Raw genomic sequence first — 25,178 nt, 5'->3', positions numbered from 1 at the left:
ATTTGCTGCTAATTGAGAACCCCTGAATACGCTTATAAAAATTTAATTCCCCCCCATATTAACTAGGCTTTTTTAGAAAGCCTGTTTTCCTCTAATAAGTTGCTAGAGGGAAAATCTGTTAGCCTAGAGAATTGATGGGTAGAAGTAGAATAGGAAAACTGAACCGACCACCATCAGGGGATGCTGCATTGATTTAAATTTTAAAAGAGCCTGGGTTTAATGAAAGTGAAGAATTAGGTTAGCATTCCCCTTGACAAGAATGGGAAAAATTCTAGTGACCGACGCTGCACACATACTTTTAAGGCATCACCACCTCTTTATAGCCACCTAACAATATCTTTTAACAACCTACAGGAGGGGAATCTGGCAGTGTGAATCAGTATTAAAGATATGCAGTCCTGGCCTGGGAATCTTCCCCTATACATACACCTGCTCATGTAATGAAATGACATGTGTACACGGTTATCACTGAAACTTTGCGTGTAACACCAAAACATCAGAAGCCACCCAGTGTCCATCAGTCATCAGGGAGCAGTTGAGGGATGGTGTATGTGTACAGTAGAATGCTGTGCAGTTGTTGAAAGGGAGCGAGGAAGATCTACATTCTGATGTAGGATGATGTCCGGGTACATTGCCAAGTACAAGAAGCAGGTGGAAAGTAGTGTAGACAGTGTGGTAACTTTATGTAAGAAAGATTGGGTTGTGAACATAAAGAGGTGAATTTGCTAATATTTGCATAAAGAAATGCTGGATGGGTAAACAGGAAACTAATACAAATGTGTATCTGGAGCAGGCAGAGGGGAACGGAGCGATCGGGAATAGATACAGGAACAGCTCCTGCGCGTATCTTTTTATATCGTGTTGACTTTTTGAATGATGTAGAAAACAACCAACCAGCGGAAGTGAATCTGTCTGGGCATTGCCCTTTGACACTGAACCAGACCAAGAGTAGGTGGCGTGAAGCTGGTTGAATGCATCATGAAAAGATGAGGCCATGGGCTCCGTTTCATTTCTCAGAAGCTAAGGCAGTGCATTCAGTGCTTGTTGAGCCAATCTGCCAATCCAACGTGCCAGGCGCTATTTTAGGCGCTGTCAGCAGGCGCCTTACGGTCCAGGCTTTCATAAGGCTGGCGTTGTTGAAGGAGCAGGCAGACAACAAGCAGGTGATGAGCGAGGGAGAGAAGCCTGCTACTGCTGGGGTCCAGGGAAGGAGGTAAAAGGGGTCCGTGCGGAGGTCAGAAGGGAGGGTCATTGCTGATCTACATCCCTACGTCTTTGTGGTGCCTTTGTGAACAATATTCTTACAGATGGGGTAATACAGTGGGGTCGATTCTCACTTTTAGTCTTTTGCTATAGCAGTCAGGATTTCATTTTACCGTAAGGTCAGTATCACTTAAGTTTCAAACATAAACACATTAGAGCAGTCACTGTACCCCAGTCTACTGCTGTGTTGGCAGGAGACTCGAAGTTAGTGGAATAAATAAAAAGTTGATTTGACCGTTCTGGTTTGTTTTCACAGCAGTGGGGCTGTAGTGGGGATAATGTTATCTATATGATTTGGCTTCTCCTCTGGTTTTCAATCCCTTGGTCTGGAGAAGAGGTTTCACCCATTTAACAAGGTTTTGTTTGTTTGTTTGTTTAAATTTTTATTGGAGTATAGTTGATTTACAATGCTGTGTTAGTTTCAGGTGTACAGCAAAGTGAATCAGTTACACGTATAATACATACATCCACTCTTTTTTAGATCTTTTTCCATATAGGTCATTACAGAGTATTGAGTAGAGTCCCCTGTACTATACAGTAGGTTCTTATTAGGTATCTATTCTATATATAGTAGTGTGGATATGTCAATCGCCATCTCCCAATTTATCCCTCCTCCTCCCTCTCCCCCTTGGTTAACCATAGGTTTGTTTTCTACATCTGTGACTACTGAATTCAGCTTCCAAAGAGGAAATAAGAAAGACAAGGATGCAAAGGTGAGATAGGGCAATGGGGAAATTCAGCAAAGGTGGGCTGATTCTCTGCCTTTTGCTCTTTGGGGCAGCAGTTCAGTGAGAGACGTCTTTAAAGTAAACGTAACCCGAAGCAGTGGAAATCTTTCACAATTAGCTTTAGGCATTCTTCCCCTATGATGGTAGTCGATACATGGTCCTAATAGCAGATGAGCAGCCCCGGGTGGAGACGGTGTTGTTTTGCCAAAACATCTTTGGAGCCAGAAGTTTGTTGCTTGTCACAGAACCTGAAGACTGTTCTCCTGGGAGCATCTCTGTCTCCTAAGTACACAGTAGACGCTATGCTCTGCTATCCACTTACCCTGAATGTTCCCATCCAACACCTCTTGCATCTTCTGCACACAGCAAGGGCCTTAGCTCCTGTGTGAGTCAACGAAAGAAGACGTGTGTGTGTTCACAGTGGTTTTAGGGGTTTGCCAAAACCCCAGTTCTGTTAATTTCATGAAAAATAAATGATTCTTTTATGGGCATGTTTTCCTGAATGTTCAGTTTGTATTTCTGGCCTGTTAAGAGTTTTTTTTTAACTGCTGATAAGCATTTGACCATATTTGTGAGCGTCTCAGGGCAGCCCGGCACGATGGGTGTAAAATGACAGTAGGAACAAGGACAACAAAAATAGAGTTGACGTTTGTATATTTCATTGGCGCTCACTCACTGAGATTTCTTTGTCCTATGTGTTATTAGAAAGGAGAGGGATCCAAGGACAGACGAAACAGGCTCAGTGGACTGATTTGATTCAGGAAGCTTTTATTTTTAACCAGTTAAGGTAAGAGGGTCTTATCGTGTTGATGAGAATAATTCAGAGGACAGCACTTAACAGTAGCATGGACAGGACCATTCTGAGTGGACTGGGAAGAAGAAAGGAGCATTATGCTAGAGAAGGTGCATCTCTGGCAACATTCCGTCGAGCAGACAGTGGCTGGAATTCGTGTTGGGAGCAAACTTATTTCCTGACTAGCTGGGTTAGGGAATGAAATTAAACTCTAAGAGTTAAAAAAGTATGTATATATATTTATAAATGTATCATGTATTGGTGTTTATGAGTGTTTGTTAGTAAATTTGATCATTTGTTTATATTCAAAAGTTGACCTTTTTAAGTAAACCACGAGAATTCATACCCCTCCAGCACATCTGTATCTGTGTCAACCAATTTTCTCATGTCTGCGGTTGCCGCTGGTGTGTTTTCACTACCAAGTTCCTGGTGCTTTTTTCTCACCTAGGGCCTGAGACTCAAAGATGTGATATAAATGCTGAGCTGGGTTCTGAAAACCCAGTTAAAATGTATCTCAAAACAGTAATAAGTCTGTGACTGTTCTTCCCTCTTCTTCCCATGATTGTTGAATGACTAAGTAAGAAATTAACCAAAGTGATGGTGTGCAGACACCTGGCACAGGCCTTGGCAGATGGGTGCTCCATAAATTGGCATTTTCCTTCACCCTCAGAAGTGCTCTTCAGCCTTTCCCCTGAGGACTCTCCAGTGTAGAGAGTAGTAAACACAAGAACTCAGGCATCTCTGGATGGTTCACGGACTCTCCTTGAGGACACTGGTGCATCCGGAAGATGTGTCATTGTAATCTTGCGGCTCACCCACCCCCCTGGCACCCATACTATAATTTGAGAAGTTTAGTGTTAATGGCTAATGTCAGACAAGGCAGAAAGGAGTGGTCAGTATATTCACTCCAAGTGCGTTTTGTCATATGTCTTTTTTTCTTTTTAATTTTATTTATTTTTGGCTGCATTGGGTCTTCGTTGCTGCGGAGGGGTTTTCTCTAGTTGCGGTGCGTGGGTTTCTCATTGTGGTGGCTTCTTTTGTTGCGGAGCACGGGCTCTAGGCGTACACAATGTTGTGTTAGTTTCTGCTGTATAACAAGATGAATCAGCTATATATATACATATATCTCCATATCCCCTCCCTCTTGCACCTCCCTCCCACCCTCCCTATCCCACTCCTCTAGGTGGTCACAAAGCACCGAGCTGATCTCCCTGTGCTATGCAGCTGCTTCCCACTAGCTATCTGTTTTACATTTGGTAGTGTATATATGTCGATGCTACTCTCTTGCTTTGTCCCAGCTTACCTTCCCCCTCCTGCTGTGTCCTCAAGTCCGTTCTCTACATCTTCGTCTTTATTCCTGTCCTGCCACTAGGTTCATCAGAACCTTTTTTTTTTTTTTTTAGATTCTATATATATGCATTAGCATACAGTATTTGTTTTTCTCTTTCTGACTTACTTCACTCTGTATGACAGACTCTAGGTCCATCCACCTCACTACAAATAACTCATTTTGTTTCTTTTTATGGCTGAGTAATATTCCATTGTATATATGTGCCACAGCTTCTTTATCCATTCATCGGTCGAGGGACACTTAGGTTGCTTCCATGTCCTGGCGATAGTAAATAGAGCTGCAGTGAACATGGTGGTACATGACTCCTTTTGAATTATGGTTTTCTCTGGGTGTATGCCCAGTAGTGGGATTGCTGGGTCATATGGTAGTTCTATTTTTAGTTTTTTAAGGAACCTCTATACTGTTCTCCATAATGGTTGTACCAATTTACATTCCCACCAACAGTGTAGGAGGTTCCCTTTTCTCCACACCCTCTCCAGCATTTATTGTTTCTAGATTTTTTGATGATGGCCATTCTGACCGGTGTGAGATGATATCTCATTGTAGTTTTGATTTGCATTTCTCTAATGATTAGTGATGTTGAGCATTCTTTCATGTGGTTGTTGGCAATCTGTATATCTTCTTTGGAGAAATGTCTATTTAGGTCTTGTGCCCATTTTTGGATTGGGTTGTTTGTTTTTTTGATATTGAGCTGCATGAGCTGCTTGTAAATTTTGGAGATTAATCCTTCGTCAGTTGCTTCATTTGCAAATATTTTCTCCCATTCTGAGAGTTGTCTTTTCGTCTTGTTTATGGTTTTGTTTGCTGTGCAAAAGCTTTGAAGTTTCATTAGGTCCCATTTGTTTATTTTTGTTTTTATTTCCATTTCTCTAGGAGTCAGAAAGGATCTTGCTGTGATTTATGTCATAGAGTATTCTGCCTCCGTTTTCCTCTAAGAGTTTGATAGTGTCTGGCCTTACATTTAGGTCTTTAATCCATTTTGAATTTATTTTTGGTTAGGACTTTGAGAACTCATTTTGAAGCAAACCAAGTACCAGGTTCTCTCTCGCAGTCCCTTGAGAAACTTGCTCCTAAATAGGTGAAGAGCAGAAGAATGAAGAATGCTGCCATGGTTAAGCGTGTAGTCAGTAGTCAGAGCTGGTGGTGGGGAATCCACCCTCATGTTTTCTGGACAGCTGGAACTGTGGGAGATGATGAATTGTTACTGGAGCAATGTCCGGTCGTAAATAGGGTGGTTATTTCATGGGTGTCTAAATATTTTCGCCCCCGTTAAAAAATTGAAATTGTCAGGCACACAAGGCCTTCCTCAGTGATTTTTCTCTCATCACTATTCATTTTCTGAGAACATCAGGTGAGGCAGCTGTCACAGCACCTGGCATAGTAACCGGCACACTGAGGGCTGATATATGTATTTGCTGAATGACAGAAGTCTGGACAGCAGCCAGGCTCAGTTTGTATGACCATCTTGATCCTCATGTAGGATGACCTCTTGGTTGGTCTCTATTCACATGAAGCTTATAAAATACGTTCTTTGGGTTTACTTTAATGGACATTTTAATTGAGGTAATTGTCGATTTACATGAATACAGGAATAATACATATGTAATATATTATAGGAATAATATGTAGAAAGCTCGTGTGTACTTTGTCCAGTTTCCCCAATGGCAACATCATACAACACTGTAGCCCAGCATCACAACCAGGATGCTGACATGCTGACAGTACATCCGTGTCATTTGGATGGTCTGCTGATTTTATTCAAATGTGTTTTTTTCAAGTGATTTTAAAGTGGCGACGTATGATTGGGGAGAATAAAAGCCAGGCTGTGGGCTACCGTGGCAAAGATGGAACCAGACTTTGTAGACAGCTGTTGGGATGAGGCTGGTTCCCAGATGTGGAGGACAGCTGAGGGTAGGATGACTGGGCTGGGGGAGTCCCCAGTCGATGAGGAGAGGTTTTCCCAGGGCGTGTGTAGGACTTGAGAACAGAAAAAGTCTGTCTGGCAGCCCAAAGGCAAGGAGGGAGCATTGTCCAGGGATGAGCTGTCCCCCTGGTGGGCACCCCTGCCACCCGGACCCCCCTTTCCATCCAGCCTCCAGTCCACGTGGCAGGATCATGTGTGATGGTACGGGAGCTCCAAGTCTGGTCTGCACCCAAATCCCAGACCACACCCTCCCCCTTTGGAACCAGAGTTTCCTGAAGGTTTGAGAAGAGTGAGCCTCTGTCTTTGTCATCCTTTCCTTTCATGGGGTTGTTTTTCTTATTGAATTCAGGCAAGCAAATAATTAGGTATTGGAGGGCTGGTAGCGCCTCTTTTTAGGCATTACTTAGCAGTCTCTTCCCAAGTCTCATCTGCCCTCAGCAGCCCACACAGCATCCTGCCCCCGAAAGGTGGATCATTAAGGCTAATGGAAATGAAGTCAGCATCTCCACAGAGGGAGACCTGTAGCTCCCCGACACAGAGGAAACGGGAAGAGAAGAGGAGGGTAGTGGTGTAGTGTAGGGCAAAGAGCTGGCTCTGTTCCTGGGACCCTGGATGTCATGGCCCCCCTGAGCTTAAGGGGGCTTCTCTGAAGTGGGAAGGTGGTCTTGTTTCTATTTAGGGAGAGAAAAAAACTCTCAGCATTTTTATACTCCAGAATTAAATTCAGTGTTCTAGGTTAGAAGATCGAGGTTCCACCCTCCCCCATCCTTTGCATATGTAGACCTGTAAATGTCTGCATTTCGGACTGTCCAAGTAACTAACTCATGGAATTAACTCTTGCCTCTAAGGTAGGCTTTCCCTCTGGGGTGTGTGGACAGCCTGCAGTAATTAAGGGAGGCGACATTTGTATAATATTCCCTTATTTGATTTGCCATCCTCTGCTATAGATTTGGAAAATAAAAGACACGCCTTTCACAGGAATTACTACTTCTTAAATAACTGCGTAAACAACAGCTTACTATGTGGGAACGCTGAGAACTTTTTTTCCCAGGAAAAGCTAATATGATAATATGCTTTTGAAAATATAGTATAATATCATTTAGTACGTTTTTAAGAATCTGGTTTCCAAATTTGCAGCTTCTGGAGAAACTAATGTTGTATTTTACTTGGGGAACAATTTCATTGAAGTGACCCTTTCAAGGGATTTGGAAAGTGCGCGTGTTAAATTATTCTTTGAAGCCTTGACATAATCAGTTCTCGCTGAACTTTGTTATTCCTGGCAGATTTTTTTCTCTTTCCTCACTTTTTTTGGTTTATTAGGTTCTTCTTCTTAAGTATTGAACATTTTCTTACGGGCATATTCTGATATTTAAGTAAATGGATGAAAATCAGAAAAAGGATGGTGAATTCCTGCTTGATTGCTTTAGATTTTCCTTTGTATTCAAAGATATGTCTCAGTGGTTCCAAATGTTCACATATTAGTAAGCAACCAGATCGTTAGGTTTTTCAGATTGTGTCAAAATGCCCATTATTCCAGAAACACAACTAGCCTCGATGGCAGTGTTTGCCTCCCAGATTTCATAATGGTTTTCTCTGATGCTTTGAAAACCTTGGCTTTCTGTATAGTATGTCTAAGCTTGGTTTTGTCAATTAAGGAAAGTGCTCCCCATATTTTGTATAATATATAAAGACGTGAAGAAGAATGTAAAAATCAGCTCTAATCCTGCCACTCAAAAATAACCACTGTTAAATTTTTAAGGTATTTTCCAGGCTTTTTCTATGCATAAATAGTTAACACAATTACTTTCATATTGTATGTTGTTTCTTCCCTTTCTCATTAAATGAAATATCTGGGCATCCTCATATAAATCTCCCCTAAAATACTATATATGCCTTTTGAATCCCAAGAAACCCAGTCTTGGTTTGAAGTGAGCGTCATGGCCCAGTGCACTGCCACCTCTGTACTGAACAGGGCCCCCATATGTGTATATGTATATGTATGTGGGGTGGGTGTATGTATGAGTATGTGTGTGGTGTGTGTTTATGCATGTGTGTATATGTGTGTGTGGTGTGTATGCACGTGTGTATGTGTGTGTATGTATGTGGTGTGATGTGTGTACGAGTGTGTGGTGTATGTATGTGTGTGGTGTGGGTGTATGCACGTGTGTATGTATGTGCATGCATGTGGTGTGATGTATGTACGAGTATGTGTGTAGTGTATGTGTGTGCACGTGTGTATGTATGTACGAGTGTGTGGTGTGTATGCACGTGTGTGTATGTGTGTGTATGTATATGTGTGTGGTGTGTGTGATGTATGTGCGAGAGTGTGTGTGTGTGTGTGTGTGTGTGGAGGGGCTGGGGTTGACCCTCCCTCTTGCAGTCAGAGTACCATTAGTGCCCTCTCATTTTCTTCTCTTGCTCCCTTTCTTCTTTCACCCTGTGTCTGTTTCCTGCACGTTTATTTTTAGTTCTCCTTCCCCGTTGGCCCGTGTAGATCAGAAGCCGGAGGTAGAGCGGCTGCGTATTGATCCTGCTTCCCTGCCTGTGCGCGTGCTCCCTGACGGCGGTGGGAGCAGGCTTGCTCCTCTTGGAGAGTGGGCACCAGCCCTGGTCTGCCTCCCTGCGCCTGGGTACAAATGGGGCAACTTTCTTTTGATTCTCTTTCATGTTGACTTTGGGGCCTGAGCTCACTCGTCCCGATGTTGACTTCTAGCTGGAAAAGCATCTCATTCAAGATGGTGAACCCAGTTTTCAGTGCGGGGCTGGCTTTGCCTATCAGGTGACCACGTGAAATGTGTCCTGGGTCCAGCCTGTCTCATTCTTTCCTCTTCTTTCATTCCCAGTATTAGTCTCGTTCTTTCTTTGCTCAGCATTCATTCATTCATATTTGATTGGATGTCTTCTATGTGCCAGGCCCTCTGCTTGAGGCCGCGTGTGTAGGGATCAGTAGCACAGCCTCTCCCTCTGCCCCTCACCTAGGGAGCCAGGTGAGCAGACACGTGTCCAAGGTGGGGATTGCTTTGATGGTGGGCAAGGGCCATCAGAAACCCAAAGGAAAGTGGGCATAAGTCTGTCCAGGAGCCAGGAAAGCCACCCACGGTGAACTGACACCCCTTCAGGAGTTTGCCAGGTCAACGAGGGGCAGAGGGAGAAGGGCGTGCGGGCAGAAGGAATAGCACATGTGAAGCTGGAGGCGTAAACGGTGTGATGTGTTGGTGAAGATCAGGTAGCAGGGTGATCCGTGCAGGAATCAAGGGCAGAAATTGCACTTGGAAAAAGAGGCTGTGGCCACATCATGGAGATTCTTGTATGTCAAAATGATAACAATAGCTAACACTTACATGATCCTTATTATGTGTACAACACTGAGCATTTTATAGCTATTAATTCATTTAATCCTCATGGCAACTCTAAGAGGAAGGAACTATTATCGTCTCCAGTTTACAGATAAATAAAGTGAGGCTGGAGAGCCTGAGATTTACAGGAAGTCTTTCAGACAGCAGAGGGTAGAACTGGGATTCAAGTCAGGAGTCAACTCTGGGTGACCAGATAGCCCAGAAGTCATTCTCTAACAGCTCAGCTTGCTGCCTCTCATACTCCAGAGCTGGACGTTACCGTGCTGGCCCCGAGGGGCCGTGGAAAGGTGTCAAGTCATGGGGGAAAGGACCTGAGGTTTGTGTAGATAATTCTTTCTCTTTGGAGACAGATGGAGACTTGATTCTGGAAGGCTGCTTAGAAGTCCCTGCAATTTTTGTGGGGGAATCTGGTGGAACAACCTTTTTAGAATCACTTTCTCAGAATTATATATACTGAAAAGGCAATTCTGGAACCTATGTTTTAAACCAACATTCGTTTATAACAAAACTTACCCTATATGCTAATGGAACTTAATGTTTGACTTAAATGAGAAAGATGCTGATAGGATTTAAAGTATTCTGCTATATAATAAAAGAAATTTTGCTTTTATTAGATGCTTTTCTTAAGTCTCTTTGGACCTTCCTTCCATCTCTGGGTTGGATGGGAGGCTGGCAGTTTTGCTGACAGTACCTTTGGGTACAGCAATTTCTTTAGGGAATTGCTGGAAGACAGGGGAAGCAGCTGCTCTTTGACAGTGACCCTAACTGGTACCTCGTCCGTGATGGTTGTTTTTTTATTAAATCATTTTTTCGTAGTTATATATATTTATAAAATAAACTTTACATATGTATAAAGTTTTATATATATATAAATTTTTAATGTATATATAACATAAACTTTACCGTTTTAGCAACTTTTAAGTATACAGTTCATTGGCATTAAGTACATTCACATTGTTGTACCACCATCACCACCATCCATCTCCAGAATTCTTTTTATCTTCTGAAACAAACTGTACACCCCGTTCAACAACTTCCCATTTCCCCCCAACCCTCCAGCCCCTGGCAACCACTGTTCTGCTTTGTGTCTCTGTGAATTTGACTACTGTAGGTATCTCACACAGGTGGAATCATATATTTGTCTCGTTGTGTCTAGTTTATTTCACTTATAATGTCCTCAGGGTTCACCCATGTTGTAGCATGTGACAGAATTTCGTTCCTTTTCAAGGCTGAATAATATTTCACCATATGGATAGACCACATTTTAAAAATTATTTTATTGAAGTGTATTTGACTTACAATATTGTGTTAATTTCTGCTGTACAGCAAAGTGATTCAGTTATACATATATATACATTTTTTTCATATTCTTTTCCATAATGGTTTATCACAGGATATTGAATATAGTTCCCTGTGCTATACATCAGGACCTTGTTGTCTATCCATTCTATATATAATAGTTTACATCTGCTAACCTCAAACTCCCAGTACATCCCTTCCCCCACACCCGTCCCCTTTGGCAACCACAAGTCTGTTTTCTATGTCTGTGAGTCTGTTTCTGTTTCATAGATAAGTTCATTTGTGTCATATTTTAGATTCTACACATAAGTGATATCATATGGTATTTGTCTTTCTGTCTGACTTACTTCACTCAATATGATAATCTCTAGGTGGACAGACCACATTTTGTTTATCCGTTCATCCATCCATGGGTACAGTTGCTTGCATCTTTTGGCTAATGTGAATCATGTTGCTATGAATATATATCAAATATCTGTTCAGTTCTCTGCTTTCAGTTCTTTTGGGTCTTCCATAAAGTTTTAACCCCTCCTAGCTCTGGGTTTGGGAACTATGGTATAGTTGTGTTTATGGGCATGAAAACTGTCTCCTTCTTTTCCTTCCTTTCCTACCATGTTGAATCATACTTAACGTTAGCTGCAGATTTCAGGAGGAGCATGTTTTAGAATGGATTCTCCTCCTCACTTTTATGAAATAGGAAGCATAGTGGACATGAGACAGGAAGCACTTACTGACAAGTTCCAAGCAGGAGATGACTGCTCCCTGAGCTGTGGAAGTGCTGGCAGAGATGGGGGGTGGGAGGAGGAGCAAGGAGAGCAGTGCTTATTTGAGCACAGTCTAGGAAGTAGAAATAGGGGCATTCACGAGTCTGCACTTCATGGTGGGGCATGAGGAAGAGAGGAGAGTCTAGAGGGAGTCCTATATTTCTAGCTTGGGTGACCGCATGGCCCTACTACCTAGAAGGACTGGCAAATGGGGAGGGTATTGAGAGATGACAGATAGTACATCTACTTCGGGCTTCTCCAAACTAGGAGAAGAAACTCCATGGATCTGTGAATGCTCTGCAAGGTGGGGATAATTACTTCACAACTGTCTAATGGAATTAGAAAATGAAATAAAGATACAGTATAATTAATGTGAATTTAGAGTCCTATTCAAAGAGGATGGTTATATTTCTTTATAGATGTTTCTCTTATCGTGTCAGGATTTTTTATTTTGGTCACATCTGTTGTGAAGGTTAATATCGTCTCGGTTTGTTTCAAAGGTGACAGATGAAACTAGGAGAGTAAATTGATATTCAGTGTCATAAGTTTTCCCACCTGAATTTGTGTACCCAACTCTGAACTTGAACTTGGGGTGAGTCATAATGGATGTTATGAGAAGGGTAATGGGTTCACTTACAGATATCCTGATCTCAAGATGCTGGTGGAACATCCAGGTGGAGGGAAGTAGTGGTGGGGTGTGAAGTTCCAGGGCTCAGGATTAATCTGGGGCTGGAGGTAGCTGTGAGGTAGGTCATCCAAATGCCCAGGGGGATGAGATCGCCAGAAAGAAAAAAAAGGCACAAGAAGAGGAGACCAAAGACAGACCAGCCTCTTCTTTGTTCACCTCTGTATCCATATTAGGGGACAGAGTAGATGATAGACCAAGATGAAGAGATGGTGCCTGACCTAGGGATTTTTCATTCCATTATTTTCATGTGCACAACACAAACTCCAGAGCAGGAAGAATGGGATTTCAGTGGGTTGGCTGGAAGAGAAGTGGGAGGTATGGCAGCTGAGTGGATGGGGGGAGGAGCCCCAGAGGAGGAGGAAGAGGGAGGTAAGGGTGAGGATAGGAGAACTAGGACAGGTGGTGTGTTGGAGGTCAAAGGGAGGAGATTGAGGGGGATGGAAGCCATCAACTGTTAGATTCCAGAAGGGACAGTGGTTGACCAGTGTCCACTGCATGTGGCTGTTAGGAGGCCCTTGTGACCTCTGCCAGAGTTGTTTCAGGTAATGGTGGTGTTTAATCCAAGATGAAATTCTTCCAGCTTGTTCTCTCCTTAGCTCTTGGATTCTAGACACTGTCAGTTTGGACATGATTCCTCTTCTCACCATTCCTTACTAAAAATACCCTTCAGCAATTCAGAACATGTTCTAAGGACTTCCATTATACATTTTACTTTATTTTATTATTATTATTTTTTTGGTATAGGTAAATCTATTTTAATTCAAATATAAAAGTTCAAAGAGGAAATTATTTAAAATAGCTATGACTAAAATATGTTTAAAGACAAATATTAGGAACGAATGTAAATTGTGACAGCAGTAACTTAAAGTGGGAGAGAAGTTAAAATGTAGACTTTTTGTATGTGATTGAACTTAAGTTGTTAACAACTTAAGTTAGACTGTTATAAGATATGTAAGTCCCAAGGTAACCACAAAACAAAAATACCTCTAGAATTTACACAAAAATAAATAGAGAGGAATCAAAGCATGTCAATACAAAAAATCAACAAAACACAAAGGGAGACACCTCAGTTCTTAATATATCATTTTTACAGGTTCTCTTTTATACTTTTTATACAAGGTATACTCTTTTATAGAAGATGGTATATATAATCTTTTATACAAAGTCTGCCTGTGCTGCCCCACACATCTACCAGGAATTGTTTAAGATCTACAGGGGAGGTGATTGTTTTTTTTTGAAACCATCTTTATTTTATTTTATTTTTTTAACATCTTTATTGGAGTATAATCACTCCACAATGGTGTGCTAGCTTCTGCCCTACAACAAAGCTAATCAGCTGTACATATACATGTGTCCCCATATCTCTTCCCGCTTGCATCTCCCTCCCTCCCACCCTCCCTATCCTACCCCTCCAGGTGGTCACAAAGCACCGAGCTGATCTCCCTGTGCTATGCGGCTGTTTCCCATTAGCTATCTGTTTTACATTTGGTAGTGTATATATGTCCATGCCACTCTCTCACTTTGTCCCAGTTTACCCTTCCCCCTCCCCGTATCCTCAAGTCCATCCTCTAGTAGGTTTGCATCTTTATTCCCATCTCGCGTCTAGGTTCTTCTGACCATTTTTTTTCATTCTTTTTTTTTTTTTAGATTCCATTTATATGTGTTAGCATACAGTATTTGTTTTTCTCTTTCTGACTTACTTCACTCTGTATGACAGTCTCTAGGTCCATCCATCTCACTACAAATAACTCCGTTTCATTCCTTTTCATGGCTGAGTAATATTCCATTGTATATGTGTGCCACATCTTCTTTATCCATTCATCTGTTGATGGACACTTAGGTTGCTTCCATGTCCTGGCTATTGTTAATAGAGCTGCAATGAACATTTTGGTACATGACTCTTTTTGAATTATGGTTTCCTTAGGGTATATGCCCAGTTGTGGGATTGCTGAGTCATATGGTAGCTCTATTTTTAGTTTTTTAAGGAACCTCCATACTTTTCTCCATAGTGTCTGTGTCAATTTACATTCCCACAAACAGTGCAGGAGGGTTCCCTTTTCTCCACACCCTCTCCAGCATTTATTGTTTCTAGATTTTTTGATGATGGCCATTCTGACTGGTGTGAGGTGATACTTCACTGTAGTTTTGATTTGCATTTCTCTAATGATTAGTGATGTTGAGCACCCTTTCATGTGTTTGTTGGCAATCTGTATATCTTCTTTGGAGAAATGTCTATTTAGGTCTTCTGCCCATTTTTGGATCGGGTTGTTTGTTTTTTTGTTATTGAGCTGCATGAGTTGCTTGTAAATTTTGGAGATTAATCCTTTGTCAGTTGCTTCATTTGCAAATAATTTCTGCCATTCTGAGGGTTGTCTTTTCGTCTTGTTTATGGTTTCCTTTGCTGTGCAAAAGCTTTGAAGTTTCATTAGGTCCCATTTGTTTATTTTTGTTTTTATTTCCATTACTCTAGGAGGTGGGTCAAAAAGGATCTTGCTGTGTCAAACAGTGTTCTGCCTATGTTTTCTTCTAATAGTTTTATAGTGTCTGGCCTTACATTTAAGTCTTTAATTCATTATGAGTTTATTTTTGTGTATGGTGTTAGGGAGTGTTCTAATTTCATTCTTTTACATGTAGCTGTCCAGTTTTCTCAGCACCACTTATTGAAGAGGCTGTCTTTTTTCCACTGTATATTCTTGCCTCCTTTATCAAAGATAAGGTGACCATATGTGTGTGGGTTTATCTCTGAGTTTTCTATCCTGTTCCATTGATCTATATTTCTGTTTTTGTGCCAGTACCATACTGTTTTGGTTCCTGTAGCTTTGTAGTATAGTCTGAAGTCAGGGAGCCTGATTCCTCCAGCTCCATTTTTCGTTCTCAAGATTGCTTTGGCTATTCGGGGTCTTTTGTGTTTCCATACACATTGTGATTTTTTTTGTTCTAGTTCTGTGAAGAATGCCAGTGGTAGTTTGATAGAGATTGCATTGAATCTGTAGATTGCTTTGGGTAGTAGAGTCATTTTCACAATGTTGATTCTTCCAATCCAAGAGCATGGTATATCTCTCCATCTATTTGTATCATCTTTAATTTCTTTCATAAGTGTCTTATAATTTTCTGCATACAGGTCTTTTGTCTCCTTAGGTAGGTTTATTCCTAGATATTTTATTCTTTTTGTTGCAATGGTAAATGGGAGAGTTTTCTTAATTTCACTTTCAGATTTTTCACTATTAGTGTATAGGAATGCCAGAGATTTCTGTGGATTAATTTTGTATCCTGCTACTTTACCAAATTCATTGATTAGCTCTAGTAGTTTTCTGGTAGCAACTTTAGGATTCTGTATGTATAGTATCATGTCATCTGCAAACAATGACAGCTTTACTTCCTCTTTTCTGATTTGGATTCCATTTATTTCTTCTTCTTCTCTGATTGCTGTGGCTAAAACTTCCAAAACTATGTTGAATAATAGTGGTGAGAGCACTATTGGGCAACGTTGTTTTGTTCTTGATCTTAGTGGAAATGGTTTCAGTTTTTCACCATTGAGGATGATGTTGGCTGTGGATTTGTCATATATGGCCTTTATTATGTTGAGGAAAGTTCTCTCTATGCCTACTTTCTGCAGGGTTTTTATCATAAATGGGTGTTGAATTTTGTCGAAAGCTTTCTCTGCATCTAATGAGATGATCATATGGTTTTTCTCCTTCATTTTGTTAATATGGTGTATCACGTTGATTGATTTGCATATATCGAAGGATCCTTGCATTTCTGGGATAAACCTCACTTGATCATAGTGTATGATACTTTTAATGTGCTGTTGGATTCTGTTTGCTAGTATTCCATTATACATTTTAAATACCAGTATTTGAACTCAGATACCTCTAGTTTTCTCTCCAGTGGCATTGCCTCAAAACTCGTATTATCCTTATTTTAACAATAAAATGGGGAATGCTTTTGGTTTCTGAGATTCCCAGCCCTCAAGATGCTTGAGGAGTCAGTCAGTGGGAATCTCCATGGTTCACAGGTAGTGTGTATGAGTGACCCCGGGATCCTAGGGGCCCTCGGACGACCTTGGGCAAGGTAGGATGTATCTGGCAACTCCCCTTAGCTTCTGTCCTTGGACTGTCCTTTAAACGACTTCCCTGAAGAGCAGGGCTGTCATGGATTCCAATCTTATTTACTCTAGGTGTTTCTGAGCTACTGCTGTTTTGTGAATCTGTTCCACTGACTTTGATAGTAATAATAATAAAATAATGATAATGATAAGTAGAGTGTATTGAGTGTCTACCGTGTTTGGGGCACCATAGCCAGTGCTTGACATCTATCATCTATCTCATTTAATTCTTACATTGTAGTCTCTCATCTATCTCTTTTAATTCTTACATGGTAGCCTCATGAGGTGAGTGCTATTAACCCCCTTTCTTGAGTGAGGAAACTGTGACCCAGAAAAAATTGTCACTTTCTCGAAGCCAGTGGTTCTCAAACTTGGGCGGGCATCAGAATTCCCGGATGGTTTGTTAAAACCCAGGCTGCTGGGCCCCATGCCCAGAGCTTCTGATTCAGCAGGTCTGTGATAGAGCATTAGGAGTTGCATCTCTAACGGGTTCCTGGGGGCTGCTGCTGCTGCTGCCGCTGCAGGGACTGCACTTTGGGAACCACTGCTCAGAGCCATTCAGCTAAGCGGCAGGACAGGGATTCACACCTGGGCCTGTCCGACTGCAGGTGTGCCCTCTGCTTGATGGTAAGGGCACCTCGGGTCCCCTGCAGTGGAGGGACAGTGCTCACTGCCCAGGGTGGATGGACTAAGGGCTTCCTGGCGGGAGATTCAGGTGGGCAGCTCTTTCTCTTTTAGGTGAGATTTTGGCATGCACGGGGGTAACGAGGCAAAGGGAAGGGATGGTCACAGGAGCTGAGAGAGGGCTTTGCCAATGCAGAACTTCAGATGATAATAACATGGACCAAAAGCCTGTCTGCTCTATGATTGCTGTGAGCTGGCAGTTCTAAACAATGTCTGGGTGATGCTCCTTTCCCCACGCCCTTTATATGCTGCCACGTGGCAGCTAAAACACCTGAATCCCCTTCATTGTTGGGGCTCTGGAGGCTCCCAGTCAGGGACCTCATCTTCTGCTTCTGTGTTTTCCACACATGGCTAAGTGCTGGGTCCACTTCTAGTTGCTAACTCCTTCCTTTTTCATCTTGATTTTGATGCTAAAATAATCGAATTTAAAATAGTCAAGGAAGAAATGAAATACTACAGACCCTTGCGTTTGGCAGCTACGTTCCGAAGCGGTCCCTTCTCTCGCCCTCCCTGTGTATCAGACAGAGGTCTGACCCCTGGACACGGGTGAACCGGATGAATCCTCACAATGACCTTGTGAAGTGGCTTCTGTTATCATCCCCGTGTGATGAGTGAGGACCCCCATGTCCTCACTGCACAGAGATTCAGTGACTTGCCTGAGGTCAGACGACTGGTGTGTGAGCAGAGCCGGGCTTCCTGCCTGGCAGCCCAGCTCCAGAGCCCAGGCACTTAACCACAATGCCACAGTGCCCCTCAGGCAGATAGCGGGGGCCTAACGAGTGTGCATCGGATGGACAAGTCAAAATGGATAGACGTATGAGATGCCAGCAATCTGGGGTGCACCATTCTCCGGTCAAAGCAGGATGCTGTGTGGGTCACCCACTCTACTTGGTGATTGCTCTGAGTGCACTCAGGGTGCCAGAAGGTCCCTCCGAGATGCAGCCCGTCTTTTCTGCAGGCTGCTGCAGCATTTACCTCCGCTGTAACGAAACGTGTTTTCCCTCGAGGGGGTGGTTATTGGTATTTATAGAGCATCTTCTAGCTGAAGAGCTCCAGAAGCAGTCATTACCTCTTTCACGCTTTTAGCATCCCTCTCTAGAGCGGGAAGCGAACTGGGGCTGCCTGCTTCTGTTCCCTCTCCCCTCTCGTCTCCACCCCTCCCCCCGTGGTCCACAGAACGCACTGAGCAGTGATGGGGCATTTGGAGGGGGAAAGGCATTTCTTGCAGTTCACGTTCAGAGCTGGGTGGATGTGTGGGGACCACTTGTGAGGGCCTTGAGGTCATCTCACCTGCATTCCCACTTCCTTTGTACCACGTGGTAACTAAACTGGAGAAATAAACTTCTCGCTGAAGAAATCTTACCAGTCATGATCACTGTTCTCCTCAGGCTCAAGGAAAGAAAGTTGGAATAATGGAATTGTTTTTCCTTCTCAAGCAGTGAATTCTTCTGTCTTGGCAGCTACGGTTTTCAAGATGAGCTATTCAGAGGACTAGCAGAGAAAATAAAAAGGGATGAGGTCTGGGAAACTTCAGTGTTAGTGGCTTTTTTCCATGTTCGTGTGTATATCACACACACATTGGCATCTGTGCTGGCTTCCAAGACAAGCCCACGGGGCATGCATGATAAACAGCTTGTGATTGTGACTGTCTTTTGTTACACGGATGTAATTGGGTTCAGCGGCAGCACCTGAAGATAGACTCTAAGGCGATAAGACTAATTTTGGTCATCTGAACTCACCGATGGGGTGCCGTATTGGTGCTGGAGGGTTCTTTGTTTATCCCAATGTTTTCCATGACTGAGGGTGGAATCAAGCCTAGATAAATAAGATTCTGCCGTTGCTGGAGTGCATGAAGTTTTCAGACATTAGAATCTCCTATGTCAGGGTTGTTAATAATCATTTTCCTGGCCAGATCACAGTGCTAGCTAAGTGTTCAAGAGCTAATACAGTCCGAGAAGTACCTTTAGCTTTTTCTGTAATCCTTCATTCTGATAATTTGTGGCCAGATTAGCTTCCTCCTTCCTACCATTAAGCATCTCCGTCTGGCCATTTCCTGTGTGTGTGGGGCTGGCAAAGCCCCGAATTCCACTTTGGGAGACTCCGGTCTATGTTGGTTGAGAGGCCATCATTCGGTCTCACGCTTTTGTTTTAAAATGTTTTAATTTTTTTTAAGGATCTGATTTCTTAACTGGGGAACAGCGGTTCCAAGTTCAGGTCGGTGCACCCAGCCAAGGTCCCGGGAGCTGAAAAGGGCAGGGTGGAGTTGGCATTCTAAATGCTTCACTCTGTGCTTATCTTGGCACCAGCTGGGTTCTGAGCTCCGGCTCCCCCCAGGCATCCTCCTCCCTCTTCTGGCCCCAGCCCTGGGGTCCTTCTTCTCTCCCTTCCTCGAGTACCTTCTCTGCAGCCAGTGACACCCAGTCACTGTTTGCCTTGGTGTTTCATCTCCGAATAAAGGCAGATGAATTAAATATGTCAGATCTGGGACAAAACAAGAAAAAGGAAGCACGCAGGAAGACCTTTGAAAAATGGTCATACAAGACTTCTCCCTCCTGTCCTCCGGGAAGGCAAAATCAGAGACGGAGAGCTGTCATTATCTCCCGTGTATGAGAGGAGAGAGCCAAAGTTCTAGGAGACGCCAGGAAAGTCAGGGAGCCTTCCAAGACGGCCGAGGGAAGCCAGCAGGGTCGTCGCTGGCTTCGAGGTTGAGCTCATACAAGGGGACCACTGTACAGTGGAAGTGCTAACTTGCCCGGGCCTCAGCCATGGCAGACAGCTTCCTGGGGATGGCTTGTGGAGTTCAGCCTGGTCTGTGCCTTTTTTTTAGATGTTCCCCCGGTTTCTAGCACGTGTCCTGTGGCTTCAATGGAGAGGCCATTCTGCAGCTGCTTTTGGGGTGACCGTGACTCTGGGGGCCGGGCGTGTGCCCATGAGGGAGGAGCAGGTGTGGGCAGAAGGAATTGTGGACTTCACGGCGTGCACAGCTGTCTCCTTCTTGGCCTCTTCCTTTCTCCTCTGACCCCAGCCTTTTTTCTTTTATATCCCCAATGCCCATCCAGCGTGGGAAGGTTTTATATCCAATTGCCATCCAGTGCAGAAAGCTTTGCTTTTCAGATGTATGTGCTGAGCAGAGCCGAGAGGAGCTTTCCTGTAGGAAATGCTCTGACGTTCTGAACATACTCACTGCTACCCATACGGGCATTTGTACGTGAGAATGCGAACAGGCCTGAAATAGACTGTATTAGTAAGTGTCACAGAGAAGCGAGATGTATTTTTAGCAGATATGGCTAAAGCAGATTATTGCAGTGAGTGAGGGAGACGGAGGCGAGGGGAGGGCTGGGCGCTGAGGCTGAGGGTCATGGCCGCCTCACCTGTTCCCCCGGAGCTGAAACACTGATGGGGCCTGAGTCTGCCTGGACTACTGGTGGCGGCTCCTGGAGGATGGAGGGCCTCTCGAGGGCCCTGTGCTGGTTCTGGAGCCCCTGCGCTCCTGTTCTGCCTAGAGACAGGCAGCGTGACTGTGGTGAAGCCAGTGGATCACGTCCAGAAAGGCCAGTGGCAGTGAACCCCCCAGGTTCGGCGGAGGGGCTCAACCACCCACATGCGGTGGCCACCATCCGCCTCTGACTCGGTGGAGGACGGAGAGGCCCGGTCACACGGAGCCGTGTAAGCCGGGGGAGGTCAGGGCAGTGGTTGGCGGGGCTGGGAGCGCCGCAGGGTCCTGGGAGGGAAGGCAGGGGCTCAGGTTGTGATGGCCAATTGTGCAGCTTCGGCCGCAGCACCCCAGACTCTCTCTAGTTCAGTTTCTTTATCTGCGAACAGAGGGTGTTAACATTGTCTCAGAGACTCATGAGTCCCAACAGGGTCACAGACCAGGGAAGCTTGGATCTTTGACAAGAACATTGTTCAACATTCCAAGATGTCATTTTTCCCCCTGCAGATTAGCTGTGTTTAACACCTGACAGCAATATGGGTATGTCACTGTCTCTTGTAATGGCACGATTCACGATAGAACAAAGTTCAACCCCAGGTGGGTCCTCCTGGTGTCCTTGTGGGCCTCTGGACAGAGGGCCTGAGGCTAAGACACTTTCCACACCCTGGAGTCCCATGGCTGTGTTCCAACCCGGAAGTCTGGTTTCTTTATGTTGGCCAAGTTCACTCTGGGATCCTCAGCTTTGCATGGACCCCTGACATCTGCCCCTGGATTCCCCTTGTAGAAAACAGCCATTCCTATTGTGATGGTTAATTTTATGTGTCAACTTGACTGGGATCTGGGGTGCCCAGACATTTGGTCAAATGTTACCCTTGAGTGTGTCTGTGAGAGTGTTTTCGGATGAGATTAATATTTAAATCAGTAGACTGAATAAAGCAGATTGCCCTCCCTAGTGTGGGTGGGCCTCATCCAATCAGTTGAAGGCCTGAATAGAACAAAAAGGCCGACCCTCCTCTAAATCAGAGGGAATTCCTTTTTTAAAAAAAAAATAGAAAAGTACCCTTTTATTGAGAGGTAAGACAAGTGTATTTACAATATTCAGTTGTTAGATCATATAATCTGTGATATATAATTCTGATGGCCTTTGAACTAGGACATTGGCTTTTTCGTGCCTTTGAATTTGAATTGAAATAGCAGCTCTTCCTGGGTCTTGAGTCTGCTGGCGTTCAGATTGGAACTACACCATCGGCTCTTCTGGGTCTCCACTTGCCTACTCACACTGCAGATCTTGCAACTTCTCTGCCTCTGTAATTGTGTGTGCCAGTTCCTTATATTAAGTCTATTTATTGAGTCTGTTTCTCTGGTTCTATTGCTTCTGTTTCTCTGTAGAATGCTGACTAATACAGCCATCTGCCAAGTACAGTCATACTTTGTGGCCCACCCCAGATGCCCCCAGCTCTGTTTCAGGATTTCCTAGGAAGGCAGTGAGTGAGCAGAGCAGTAGAGGTTGGGGTCTCATGGTCTAGTCTTCATGTAACAGCTAGTGGGTCAGAGACTTACAGTCACAGGGGCTTTACTTTTAGAAAGTACAGTGCGTAAAAATTTAAACCGGTGCAAAAGGAGAAGTTAGGAGCTAATTTTTCACTTGAAAAATAGGTTTCTCCACTAGGTCCCTTTAATGAACAAGCTCCGTCTTTTCTATTGAAGATTCTGATTTGCACATGGATTACCTCCAGTGAGCTCCCCACCCCTCCGCTCCCAGCCTCTCCTGCTGAACCTTGAGTGACCTTATTGATCAATTCACAAGGTTAATAATATGATGGCTTATTTCACAGCCTGTTCTCGAACAACTGGCATGGACCTGGGAGTTGCCCTGTGGCAGAGAGAGCTTTGGTTGATTTGTACCCTTTTTGTTTGTTTGGGTTTGATTTTATTGGATTGACCCCGAATCAATATTTGAGTCCTTTTCTCATCATTCAAGGGCTTGCAGCAAACCTCGGCTCACCACTGCAATGACACGTATCCCAGAGGGAAGGCGCCAGGGAACTGGAATCATTTCTAATGGGTCCTACCAGGGATTCCTGTCGTCAGAAAGTGGCGTCAGGCTCAAAAGAGCTCTCAAGAGTCAATGGGATGGAGATTTTTCTGTTTGTCTTGACAACACAGACCCTTGGCAGGAGTCAGCAAATGTCAGTATTATCTGAAATAGAAGTGTCAAAATATCTATTCATAGATGCTTATTCAGTAATAAGCAAAGCTTGTGGGCCCCTGGCCCCTCCATTCTTGTGTTAATAACCTGGGCATTTCAGGGTCTCTGTTGATCAGCACAAGCCTGGGAAACACCCCTCCTAGGCTCTCAGGAAACCTTTCCCAAGCTCCCCTCCCTTCCCAGATGTCACCCACACTCATTCCCACCACATCATTCACCCTAAGATGAAAGTGACGGATAACAACTTAGTAGGATGCTTCAGAGACTTGCAAGTGCGACGTCAAGTCAATGATGTTAATAACTCTTTAAAGGGCGCAGATTTTTTTTCTGAGGATAGAGGCCTCCCAAACTCCCCCAAATCACAGAGTGGGTACCCCAGTCCTTCATGTGATGGTGATTCTTCCATAGGCCCTGGATGAGTGTTCTATGAGAAAATGACTTTATCTTTAGAGTCTCCTATGAAGCTCCAAATGAAGTGTGGACTCGACTTATCACACCACAGCAGTCGGCAGGGACTCTGTACGGTGCAGGTGTCAGAGGAGATTTTTTTAAAAATACACTTATGTATTTATTTATTTATTTTTGGCTGCGTTGGGTCTTCATTGCTGCGCGCCGGCTTTCTCCAGTTGTGGTGAGCGGGGGCTACTCTTCGTTGTGGTGTGCGGGCTTCTCATCGCAGTGGCTTCTCTTGTTGCGGACCATGGGCTCCAGGCACGTGGGCTCAGTAGTTGTGGCTCGCAGGCTCTAGAGCGCAGGCTCAGTAGTTGTGGCACACAGGCTTAGCTGCTCCGCGGCAGGTGGGATCTTCCCGGACCAGAGCTCGAACCCCTGTCCCTGCATGGGCAGGCGGACTCTCAACCACTGCGCCACCAGGGAAGCCCCCCGAGTAGATTTTTTAATAGAGGTCGTCCACACGATGTGACGTAATGGAGGGATTTCCCGCGTCCCTTTTGTGGTAGCTCCTGCAGTGTGTGCCTGCCCATGCTATCTATCCCTTCCCTTTCATCTCCACCACCTCTTGCCTGAGCTTTTATCTCGAGCCCTCACATTCACTGGCCTCAGGTTGACCATCTACGTCGCAGGTAGCTCTTTGCAGGCAGAGGCCAGCTCTGCAGAGAGCCATGTGCTGCCAGGCGACACCTCAGGGGTGCATTCCTACCTTCAGTACAAGCGGAGTGCGCTGGTAAACACTGTGTCCCCTGCGCTAGATAGCGTGGTACAGCTGTGAATGGGGCAGACCCACGCATGAAAGGTGTGGGTGACACCCAGCCAGGGCATAGGAGGGAGCTGGCCGGTGCCTCCCTAGGGGGTCTCCAAGGTTTTCTGGGTGCGATCTCCAGGGGCCCCTGCCTGGGAGCAGGCTCTCCTGTGCTGCAGCCCTCGCCTCTGCCGTGAAGCCTTAACTGGGCCTAGGAAACCACTCAAGGGTTGTCCCCTCTCTGCCTAGTAGGTGGAGGCAGAGGACGACGTCGAGACGTTGTTTTGAAATCAGTTAGAGTGCGATATGTGTTATGAAACAGCAATACAGCCCGTGGAACTGCCATCAGAGCCAGCTGCTGGCAGGGCGCTCTGACACCCTGACTTGCTAGATGCTTTTGCCACCCGTGGCTGTTAGGTTCCTGTGGTGTGGAACGGGCATTTGGGGGCCCACCCCAGCTTAATCGGAAGTCAGGGAAGTGATGGAGAGGGAAAGAGGCATTAAGACAGAAGGAGGAAATGGGATGGGTGTTGAAGAAAAATATCAGGATGCCATTCCCACTGCCCCTTCGTTGTTACTTTCTTTGTGTAAGGGAGTAAGGCCAGGTTCTCCTGCTTCATTCATTTTGTAATGAAAAGGAAATAATGCTGTGCAGACCCTGGGGATCTGATAATGCTTATTGAGTTGGACACAGTCAGATTTCCATGGCCCATTTCCATGCCTTTTGCAGAATCATCCTGCCCCACGCACATTCGATTGTAACTATGGGTCACTGGAGGCTGTGCATGTGTGTGTGTTATGGACTGAATGTTTGTGTCCCCCCAAAATTCATATGTTGAAACCTAACCCCCAATGTGATGGTGTCAGGAGTTGGGGCCTTTGGGAGGGGATTAGGTCATGAGGGTGGAGCCCCCTTGATGGGATTAGTGCCCTTATAAAGAGATCCCAGAGAGCTCCTTGTGCCTTCCACCATGTGAGGACACAGCAATAAGATGGGAAGTGGGCTCTCACCAGACACTGAATCTGCCAGCGCCTTGGACTTCCAGCCTCAAGAACTTGGAGAAATAAATGTCTGTTGTTTAGAAGCCCCCCAGTCTATAGTGTCCTGTTGTAACAGCCTGAAAGAACTAAGTGTCAGGTGTCTAAAGACAGACTCTCAAGCTCTGATAGAAAATATCTGGGCATGTCTGGGCCATGATGTTCTGCTTTGTAACTGATGGCAGGTAATTGAGCTCATCAGGCGGGACAAAGTAGTCACCAAACTAAGGGCAGAGGTTAAATCGGGTGATGTTGCTTTTTTCGGGAACACATTGATTTATTTTATTAACTTGTGTTTTTGTTTTAAAGTCATACAGCCTCATGGGATAAGTTCACTTTAAATTT

General features: G+C 44.4%; 1 protein-coding gene and 1 non-coding gene across 7 annotated transcripts in view; both read left to right on the top strand.

Annotated features, from left to right (window-relative positions):
* Positions 1-25,178, top strand: part of CAMK1D (calcium/calmodulin dependent protein kinase ID) — a 415,209-nt gene that overhangs the window by 85,135 nt on the left and 304,896 nt on the right. Inside the window, exon 1 of one of the 6 annotated variants that reach the window (XM_060293259.1) lies at positions 972-1,213. The exons of 4 other annotated variants lie outside the window; for them this stretch is intronic. In XM_060293259.1, the coding sequence (XP_060149242.1) occupies positions 972-1,213 (242 nt within the window). Of the gene's footprint in view, positions 1-971; positions 1,214-20,541; positions 20,622-25,178 lie in introns of those variants that run through there. One more of the 6 variants, XM_060293263.1, reaches the window with a different exon arrangement.
* On the top strand, positions 213-343 carry LOC115842346 (U6atac minor spliceosomal RNA). The gene has a single exon (XR_004035225.1). It is a non-coding gene; the product is annotated as a U6atac minor spliceosomal RNA (small nuclear RNA).

This window comes from Globicephala melas, chromosome 2, assembly GCF_963455315.2.
Source record: "Globicephala melas chromosome 2, mGloMel1.2, whole genome shotgun sequence".
Lineage (NCBI taxonomy): Eukaryota > Metazoa > Chordata > Mammalia > Artiodactyla > Delphinidae > Globicephala > Globicephala melas.
This window is presented reverse-complemented; position numbering and strand designations above follow the sequence as displayed.